General features: G+C 41.9%; 1 protein-coding gene across 2 annotated transcripts in view; it reads left to right on the top strand.

Moving 5' to 3' along the window:
- Positions 1–10,280, top strand: part of SLC25A12 (solute carrier family 25 member 12) — a 114,184-nt gene extending 103,904 nt beyond the window's left edge. For both annotated transcript variants that reach the window (XM_044669794.1, XM_044669793.1), the window contains exons 14-18: positions 1,540–1,680; positions 3,387–3,525; positions 6,685–6,843; positions 6,941–7,031; positions 9,628–10,280. In XM_044669794.1, the coding sequence (XP_044525729.1) occupies positions 1,540–1,680; positions 3,387–3,525; positions 6,685–6,843; positions 6,941–7,031; positions 9,628–9,826 (729 nt within the window). In that variant the 3' untranslated portion in view covers positions 9,827–10,280. The remainder of the gene's footprint in view (positions 1–1,539; positions 1,681–3,386; positions 3,526–6,684; positions 6,844–6,940; positions 7,032–9,627) is intronic.
- The last annotated feature ends 455 nt before the right edge of the window (positions 10,281–10,735 follow it).

Raw genomic sequence — 10,735 nt, forward strand, 5'->3', positions numbered from 1 at the left:
GGGAAGGAGAGAGGAGGAGGAAAGGGGAGATAGAGAGGGGAAATGAAGGAATAGAGAAAAGGGGTAGAGAGAGGGAGGAAAGAAAGGGAGAGACAGAGAGGAGGAGGTGAGAGAGAGGGAAAGGGAGGGAGAGGGAGAGAGAGAAAAAGCATATTGTAGAAACCAAAGGAAGAGATGTTATCACTCGTGTTAAACTTGTTGGTGTCTTTCCTTCTCTTCTGTGGTACTTCATAAATTTCAGATGCAAAACACTCATTTTTCCAATTGAGGTTTCTGTCAGTCAGACTAGTAGAGCATGTGTTATTTTCAAGGGGGAGGTGTGGAGTGAGTGTATACTGCTGGTGGCTACGCATCCCATTTCTGAGCTATGCTTTAGGAAGCCTAAGCCCCTCTTAAGTTCTCTCTCTTAAAGGGGCGAACTGTGTCACAGCTGTGTTCTTGGTGTTAGATTTGAAACTTGAACAAGAGAGGCTCACTCCCCTCTGATGAGCCCTGAGGACGCACGAGTTAGGTTGATTGCTCTCTCCAATGCTCAGAAATAAGAGCCGAGAAGGATTTTCAGAATGTTATATTGGTGCTTATAGGAGGCAAGTGACTGAACAATTAATTTGAAAAGCATTAAATGCCTAGTGCGTCCTAGACTCAGAGGATACAAAGGCAAGAAAAAGCACGAGTGGCAACTCTGTCTAGCCCCCAGCAACACGTAGATAATAGCCTCTGAGTTAGAATCTAACTCTACTCCCTCATTTTTATGGAAGAGGAAACCAAGACCCAGAGAGGCTAGGTCATTTGCCCATGGTCACACGGTAAGGTTACAGGGAACAATGTGGGGAGAGACTTGTTTTTGTCTTTGACAAACATCTAGCACTGCTTTACACCTGGTAGATGCTTTATATGGGTGAAGGAATGAGAATGCTGGTTTAAAACATATAGCTATGTAAATATAACTTTTTATTAAATGTGAAGGATTATTATTCTAGTTATTGTCATGGAATCATAAGACCCAGGTTCAACCTATGCCATTTTGGGCAAGTCATTTCATAACTTCTCTGGATCCAAGCCTAGATCCTGCTCCTCTGTGCCTCCTACAAAGGATTAGGTTTTTCATAGCCTGATTTTGGGGAGAGATTTAAGCTAGCAGATGAACAAAAACCCTTATTCTTTCATCTATCTCACTCGCTTGTGTAGAGGTCCTTACTTTATATTATATTTATATTATAAAAGGATGGTCAGGAACAGACTGGAGTGAAAAAAAACAAACCCTAAACGATTTTCACATTTCCAGCCCAGGGAATGAAAAGACCCAATATAATGAAAATTGGGCTAGAGCCACCAGTGGGGATTAGCTTCTTTGGCCCGTGCTGGAGAGGCCAACTGCAACGTGTGGGCCAGGTATAGTAGGGAATATTTTGAGGATGTTACATTTAATTCTGCCTGGCACATAATAAATGCTAGTGGACTGACCGCTGCTTCTCAGTGCTCTTAGCATCATATCCTCATTAGCGAAATTTCTGATTTCTTTCCTTCCTTTTCTTGCAGGCTGGAGGCTCTCAAGTCATCTTTACTAATCCTCTGGAGATTGTGAAGATTCGGTTGCAGGTAGCCGGAGAGATCACCACAGGCCCCAGAGTCAGTGCCCTGAATGTTCTTCGGGACCTGGGGATCTTTGGGCTGTACAAGGTAAGGCAGCCTCTGTAGAGAGTCTGGGATTGACTACACCTTAGGCGAGAATGACAGTGGAAACCAAACTTTATCACATTAAAAATGAACCAAATTGCCCAACCCCTCCCCCCCCCCCCCAACCAATGTTTCCCTGCCAGGTGGCCCCTGGAGAAGGAAAAAAAACAAAAGGAGAAACACCTGAAGCTGTGTTTGGAGCAGTGGGATACACAAACATTGTCTGGGGGGCCCCCCACTCTGGTCCCTGGGCCTTTATGCCTCTCCCCGGGGAGGCTGCTGTTGTAGACCTGCTGGCTTCAGCCAACCATCTTTTCCCTGGGTCGGGTTTTGGGAAAAGTTTCCCAGCTTTTCCTTTGTGCTTGTTTTGGAGTTCAAATTGTCTTACATTTATTTTGAATCTGTTATCTCTATTGTTATCTTCCCAGTGGGAGCCTCCCTTTGTCTTAATAATTTGACGACTGGGAAACAGTAGTAGAGTCTGGTGGCATTCAGATGTTTTTAAGAAGTTAAGTGGTGGGATTTGTCAATAATGAATTCCATTTAAAAAAAAAAAAAGCAACCACCCCACACCGTACTGTACTTTAGCAAAATGCCAGTCAACAGATTCCTTCCCTGCAGGTATACTTACTCCCATCATTACAGATCAGATGAAATGGAGCAGAAGCTATTAGTTTTCTTAAACAAGGAAGTCTTTCTTCCCATCCCCTTCACTGGTACAAGGGGGTAAATTCTGCACCAGAGGCAGCTGCACAGCCCTTCCAAAGCATCCTCCTGGAAGCAGATTTATTTATAGAGCTAACACTTTAGAAACATGTAAATTTGCCTGTGTCGTGGCAGCTTTTAGTAGGAATTCTGTACATTAGAGTCACACAGCTCTGGTGTTGTCTAACGAGACCCGACTGGCGGGATGCGAGCAGACCTCTTGGGAACTGCTTCGAGTTTTGGATGTCCTGCTTCCTTATTCGTTCCTTCCCTCATCACCAAGCCTCCCCAAGCTGAATTTCTTGATACTTTAAATTGTTTCTTTTCGTACAGTGCCTTTAGGAGACCTTGGGGTTTTTTTTGTGACTTGACATTTGTCTTTTCAAAAACAGAGCCATTGGGAAAAAAAAGTAATGAAGAGCAAGTTGTCATCTGCTCTGGTAAAGACCAGGCAGTTGGTAGCTCCTGGATAATTGATGATGTAGCTTGGAAAGGTACTCCCTGAAATTGGGTGGGGCAGGTTGTCTCTGGGTAATTTTTAACTGGCAGCCAGAACTGAAAAATATTCTTTTTGCTCAATAATTCCCATCTTTGGCTCCATCCCTCTACCCCTGCCCCTAGTTGAGGAGAACAGGTGAGGGTCACTATTTCTGGTCTCTACTTGCCAGCTTTGGTGCCTCTCTTCAGAAGGAAGCCAGCAAGAGTACTCTCTGGCCCTTGGTGCCATATTTTACCATGGACCCACTTGGCTCTGTTAGCCCTCTTGGATTTCTTTCATTAGCAAACGGAGACTTTGCTGGTGATTTGGAACTAATCAGGACCCCAGGATTTTGTCTGATCCCCAATATTCCTCCTTAACATATTAAATCACTTGACTTCTGAAAAACTACTGCAGTTGCCACTGGCTTTTCACCTGGAGACCTTTTTTCCCAGTTGGGTAACTTGCTAGCTTAATTCTCCCTGTTTATACAACTGGTGTGCACTGTTTTCTCTGGATGTGACAGGGTGCCAAAGCGTGTTTCCTCCGAGACATTCCCTTCTCTGCCATCTATTTTCCTGTTTATGCTCACTGCAAACTCCTCCTAGCTGATGAAAACGGACGGGTTGGAGGCTTAAATCTCTTGGCAGCTGGAGCTATGGCAGGTAACAGTAATTTTTTTTTCTTAATCAAAAGAGCCTTTTATTTCTTCTTTTCACTAGGATATATAGAATCTACAGGTACCTGTTCCCTTTATAGAGGCAGGATTATTGTTTGTAGATGACTTAGTTTAAATATGATCACCAGTCTCCTTTGTGGGATATACTTTAATTCTGATGAGAGCTAATTACATTTGCATAATGTGGATAAACAGCTTAATGCCGCTTAGCAACTTGTAGCCAAATTAGATCTGCCCATCTAAATTGGGCTTTCATCATTTACATGTTGCAGAGGCTTTTACTCTACTGTAAATCTTGGGTGAAGCAAACCAATAACTTCAAAGGTTATTAGGGGTTGGGGCAGGGAGGCAAGAGGGAGAAGAGGCTTATCTAGTCATAAATTAGGTACCAGGGGGAGATTCCAGGCTGAAAGGTATATTCGTTCGGTAAGCACGAGAACTGGTTTTCTTCTATATTTTAAAAAAAGTTTATTTTTTATTTTTAATAACAAATTCACACATAAGTTTTCTGAATTCATATGATCCAAATTGTCTCCTTCCCTTCTTCCCTCCCCGCTCCCGGAGCTGGCAAGCAATTGAATCTGGGTTATACATCTAATATCACACAAAACATATTTCCCTATTATTCATTTTCATAAGTGAATAATCTTATGAAACCAAAACCTCAAAACATATACCAAATAAAAATAAGTAATAAATTTTATTCTTTCATCTGCTTTCCTACTCTAACAGTTCTTTCTCTGGAGGTGGATAGCATTCTTTTCCAAAAGTCCCTCAGATTTGTACTTGATCATTGTATTGCTGTTAGTAGCTAAGTCTGTCACAGTTGATCATTCCCCAACATTGCTGTTTCTGTGTACAGTGATCTCCTGGTTCTGCTTACTTCATTCCATATCAGTTCACAAAGGTCTTTCCAGCTCTTTCTGAATTCATCCAGCTCATCATTCCTTATAGCACAAGAGTATTCTGTCACCGTCATATACCACAACTTATTCAACCATTCCTCAATAGAGGGACAGCCCTTTAGTTTCCAATTCTTTGCCACCATAAGGAGAACATCATACTTTTCTTCTAGATGTGTGACTTGTTGGCAGCCAGTAAAACAAAGATCTCCTCGTGAGCTCTCAGTCTTCAACAGAGACACGGGAGAGAGGGTCACACAGTCCCAAGTCACTTAGCATTTACTTGCATGTCAGTGAATGCACAGATGCAGCATGATATAGGGGATGGAGAGTTAGCCTCAAAGCCAGGAGGACAGGGCTTCAACTCCCACCTCTGACACATACTAGCTATAACTTTTCAAGGCTCTAGGCACTTCTCTAAAACTGTCATTTGCAGAGAAGGAACAGACCCAAATTAGTAGGAAGTTCTTCAACTGGGAGAGAAGGCAAGAAGAGTATGACCTTGGATAATTGTGTCTCCGTACTCAAAAAACATGACCTGCCAAGTCCTGAGTCCAGACACTGCTTTGATAGAAAATATTCTGTGGCCGGGTGACTCTGCTGGGTTTACAGGACATTCCTTCAGCTCATCCCTCTCTTCCCAAATATTGGTACCTAGAAACTTGCCCAGATCCTCCAGGTAGGGGAGGACCATGCCAGTGTCTATAGGACGGATGCCCATAGCTTTTCAACTTGTGATTGAGAAACTGCTTCCAAGGTTGGTTACCACCAGAGCTGCAGGAAGGAATTACCATGTTTCAGCAAATCATTTGCTTTATTCTTCCTCTTATCTTTATTAAATTGGACAGTTGAAAGCCAGAGAGTTTATTTGCTCTGTCCTTAGTCTGGTGTACTGGCCTAGCTCCTCTCTGAAGCTCACTCATTCTGACTGAAGTCTCTCCATTTTCAATTGGGGTCAGCACTCCCATGCCAAGCTTTCTTCATGTCATTTCCAAGTCAACAACAAAAAGCATGGAGGGATGAACTGTCCAAGCCCAGTCAGGCATTTTGCCTTGGGTCAGGCTGTGGTTGGTTTCTTTTTCATTTGGGAGAGCCAAGTAAATAAACTGACCTGAGCTTATGTGGTTCTCGAAAATGGCATTTCCATGAAAAGCTGTCAATCCCAACTTCTCCCCCACAGCCATTTGATATGAATTCTCAAAATTAGAAGTGAACATTTTTAATTTCTACCCATAAATGGTTGAAGAGTATGTAGCCTCTGAAGATCATACTGGTTGCTGTGCTAAGGAAAGTTATTTACCCCGTCGTAGTTAAGCGTGGTACAGGAGGATATGGAATGGGGCAGTATTAGATTTTCCTTGTAACATGCTTGTCCCTCTTTTAGCCCTTCTAACTTGGGGAGCTCTACAGTGATAATTCTGGTCAAATTGATTTCTAAAAAATATTATTTTTGCGTTATTCCTTTGTTCCCTCTTTTAGCTTTTGTAAGTGAACTGTGTGTTTGCAAAATCCATTTTCCGAATCCTGCTGATCAGTCTCAATGTGACCCCGGGAATCTCAGACACAGTAAATGATATGCCCTTTAAACAGCTCGCTGTCCTGTGTCTCTTAAACTGGTGGTTCGTCCTCCTCCTTGGCCTACTTTAATGGCCCTCCCTTCAGAAACTGGTACCAAAGGGGGTCACCTTCTACTTTGATATTGGCCCATACTGCAGGTGGGCTGCTCTGATTATTAATATTCACGGAGTGAGGGGAGGTCGACATGAGTCAGCTCAGAACACCACAAGTTGGTGTCAGATGAACTTAGCAGCTCACTAAATATGTACATACCCTTTTTTATGACCCACAAAAATATAAAATATTTGCATTTTATTTGAGAAGAAAAGGAGAGATATTTAAAGTGATTTTGATAATGCAACTTGAAGTGTAACCTTGGAAAGAATCATTCTGTTCATATCACTGCATAATTTTTGTCTGGTTCTTTTGATTCATATACAACAATGTAGATTCAAAATTCTTGTCCCCAAATATGACATTCCTCATTTAGGAGAAAGGTTTTGCTCCGACCGTGGAAGCAGCTAACAGTCTTCTTATGCTCTTTTCCCATTAGCACCCAAGTGCCTGTTTAAGAAAGTTTAAGCTTCTCACAAGGGTTAAAGTTGATAGTTATATTGTTAGAGGTTAGGAGTATTTCTCTCTTACAGGGTACTTTGGGTGAATTAAATGTGGTTTTCTCCTGAAAGGTGTGCCTGCTGCTTCTTTGGTAACCCCTGCTGATGTCATCAAGACAAGGCTGCAAGTGGCAGCCCGTGCCGGTCAGACAACATACAGCGGCGTTATTGACTGTTTCAGAAAGATACTGAGAGAAGAAGGGCCATCCGCCTTTTGGAAAGGGACGGCAGGTAGGGGATGAGTGAAATTAGAACCTTCCTCAAAGGCTTCGCAAGATCCGTCCTTGGTGGATCAATTCAGCTGAATCCCTTCCTTCCCTTTCCACAGCTCGAGTGTTCCGATCCTCTCCCCAGTTTGGGGTTACCCTGGTCACCTATGAACTTCTACAGAGATGGTTCTATGTCGATTTTGGAGGCCAGTAAGTGCTACTGTTGATTTTTCTTTTATAGAGAGCAGAGCCAAACTTTGTTTAGCGGGCTAAGTTTTTAAGGCTACTAGAGAGCCGATAGGAAAAAAAAGACTTTTTGGGGTGCTTCTGGGTAAACGAATGGTATTAAAAAGACAGAGGAGAGAACAAGGCAGCGTATCTTGAAGGCTGTTCCATAACTGTCTGGGGGAGAATAGGAGGAGATAACAAAATACTGGCTGGAAATACTTACCTGCATTTTAACAAAATATGATTTTTTTCATCCTTCATAACTCCCTTAATTATTAATCCCTTTGTATTTAATACTTTTCCATTTCAAAGCGGATATAGATCATTATCAAGTCAGTGTAGAATACATTTAATCATTCTTTTTTTTTTTTTTTTTTTTAGCATTGCTATAGTAAAGATTTGAGAATTTCCCATTGTAAACTATTTGCTTCAGCTTAAATAATGGTAGAGAGGGTGGTCAGTGTGGGGAGGATTCAGGGGCTTTTAGTGGCATAGTGGGTAGAGTACCAGACTTGGAGTGAGGAAGAGCAGAGTTCTAATGTGGTCTTAGACACCTCCTGGCTTGTGTGACCCTGGGCAAAGGCACTGAACCACTGTTTGCCTCAGTTTTCTCATCTGTAAGATGGGGATAATAGCACCTACCTCATAAGAGTCGTAACGGTCAAATGAGAGATCATTGTAAAGTATATTGGTTGCACAGCACCTAACACATAGTAAATGCTATATAATGTTACCTATTATTGTTATTGTAATTGGAAGGAGAGCTTCAGTAATCATGAGAAGGAACCTTAGAGGTAGAACTAAGCCTACCCCCCTTATTTTACAGATGAGGAAAGTGAGGCTTAGGGTGACTGAGTAACTTGTCCATGTTCTTATAGGTAGTGTGAATGGGGTCCAGGTATTGGCACTCAATTTTACAGACCAAGAGAAAATATGATTTGTCAATTTAGCTAGAAAGGGGTTGAAAGAAAAGATCAGGACTGTGAAAAGAATACTTGCTTTGGACCCAGAGGACCTGGGTTCAAATTTTCACTTCTGCTACTTAGCATCTGTGAAATATCGGGCATATTCCTAAATTCTCTAGGCTGTAGTTTCCTTTTCTGTAAAATAGGAAACTTGGTCTTGATGGCCTCCAAGGTCCATTCTAGATCTAGATCAATGATAATTTGTGGGGTGAGGGTGGGGTTTTAATTCACATTAACCAGTTCCACAAAAGATTGTTAGTTTATGGTTGCAGTTATATGTGGTTGAAAATTAGTTCCAGTTATCTGTTAAAGAGTTACCTTCTAGGTAAGTCTGTGTAGGAGGCCAAATTATAAAATCAGTTGGTTGCTAGGTGAATAGAGCATCAGAGTAAATAGAGAGGGATATTCTTTTTTTGAATAAAAAACTTTTTTTTAGAATATTTTTTCATGGTTATATGATTCGTGTTCTCTCCCTCCCCTCTTCCCTCCCCACTCCCAGAGCTCACAAGCAATTCCACTGGGTTATACATGCATTATCACTCAAAATCTATTTTTATATTTTACATATACATTTGTAATAGAATAATCTTTTAAAAACCATAACTCCAAATCATATACCCACATAACCAAATGATAAATCATATGGTTTGGTTTTTTTTGCATTTCTACTCCCATAATTCTTTTTCTAGATGTGGATAGAATTCTTTTTCATAAGTTCCACAGAATTGTTCTTGATCATTGCATTGCTATTAGTAGCAGAGTCTATTATATTGGATCGTTCTACAATGTTTCACTTTCTGTGTACAATGTTCTCCTGGTTCTGCTCATTGCACTCTGCATCAGTTCATGGAGGTCCTCCCAGTTCTTACGGAAATCAAGCAGTTTTTTGTTCCTTACAGCACAATAGTATTCCTCCACCATCAGATACCCCAATCGAGGGGCATCCCTCAGTTTCCAATTTTTTGCCACCACAAAAAGAGTAGCTATAAATGTTTTTGTATAAACATTTTTTTAATCTCTTTGGGGTACAAACCCAATAGTGGTATAGCTGGATCAAAGGGCAGGCAATCTTTTAAAGGCCAGAGAGGAATATTCTTGAGGGAGATTTTCCTTAAACTAAGGCTGTTCTGAGTGTTGCTTTTTTGCACTTGGAGGGCTCCTTCTGTCTGAGGATCCATACACAGTTCTCTGGAATTAAAACATTGTCTCTCTCCCCCCGCCCAGACCATGTAGAAGACAAATTCTTGGAATTCAATTCTCCCTTTTTCAGTTTCTTATTCATCAGAAACCTGGATTGTGACACCTCTCTGCTCTAATTTTCAAGATGACAAATTTAATCTTCTATTATTTATACTCCAAATGGATGCCTTCCTCTTTGGGAACCCCCTCCCCTCCCACCCTTAGCCCCTTGCTGAGATTCAGAAAACACTTTGACTCAGCAGCATGCTGTTTGCAAACCATGTCTTTGGGCAGGTGACTTAGGGCACTACTTTTTGGCTTTGCCCACTCATTCTTGAGATGGACCCTCTCTGGACTAAGCTATGTGCCTAGTACTCCTCTGCCTCTCCAGGGCTCTGTTTTGTTAACCACACTTGTTTTCTCTCTGCCAACAGCAAGCCCTCAGGCTCAGAGCCTACACCCAAATCCCGCATCGCAGACCTTCCTCCCGCCAACCCTGATCACATCGGTGGATACAGGCTGGCCACGGCCACTTTTGCTGGCATCGAAAACAAGTTCGGCCTCTATCTTCCCAAATTTAAAGCTCCCGTCGTTGCTGCAGTTCAGCCCAAGGTGGCCGTGGCATCCCAGTGATGAGACAACTGTTCAGCCTGGCCAAAGGTTGTGACGGAGAAGGGCACAGGAGAGCAGCGCTGTCATCGATCCAGTCAGCTGCATGGTTCTAGCTGAACTGAGCATTTAAACCAGTTCTTTCTATATGATATATACATATATTTGTTTATAAAGTAATCATTTGCACAGGAAAACAACCACAAGAGTTTCAGACTTAAGTCTTATGTGTTGAAATGTTTTGATTTCCCCCCCCCCTCTAACCCTGGCATGAATTAGCGCCCTAGCCTCCGCTTGACACGGCTTGCATTTAGTGACTGTACATATTGTACATCTTTGTACAGAGACATCTTGGCACCTCCACCCAACAAGTGACATTTATAGAAGGGAAAAGCAGTTCTGAGTGGCTGGAAATGTACAGAATGTTTTGAAAGTGTTTTATGAAGAATCATGACAATAAAAACATATTAAAATGAAATTCATTCTCTTATTGGTGACTTATGGCAATAAAACATCCATTTTAGATGTATTTAATCCACAGTAATGTGTTTTCCATTCTGGAATAGAAAAAGTATTTGCTGATAAAGGCAGAGGGAGATCTGTCCGTGACATGCCTGAATAGCACTTTTCTTTGAAAAAAAGATGCATGCTAGCGGATGCTAGAGGACTAGCCTAACTACTTATGTTTTGTTGGTTTGGGGGGTTTTGTTTCATTTCTGTTTAATGTGTTCCCCTTTCTCTCATGGCTTACAGTCGAATCCTCTGTCTTTCCTGGACAGCCTTTCTTTTGCCAGGGTCTTTTTAGGGCATGCCTGCCTTATCCTGATAAGGCTCCACCTTTCAGAATTGTGAAAGCTACCTCGGCAATAGGCTGGGAGCTTCGAAGCTGTGCTTTAATTTGCTTCCAAATGGACATGATGCCAATCAAAAATA

The sequence above is a fragment of the Gracilinanus agilis genome, chromosome 3, assembly GCF_016433145.1.
Source record: "Gracilinanus agilis isolate LMUSP501 chromosome 3, AgileGrace, whole genome shotgun sequence".
In the NCBI taxonomy this organism is placed as follows: domain Eukaryota; kingdom Metazoa; phylum Chordata; class Mammalia; order Didelphimorphia; family Didelphidae; genus Gracilinanus; species Gracilinanus agilis.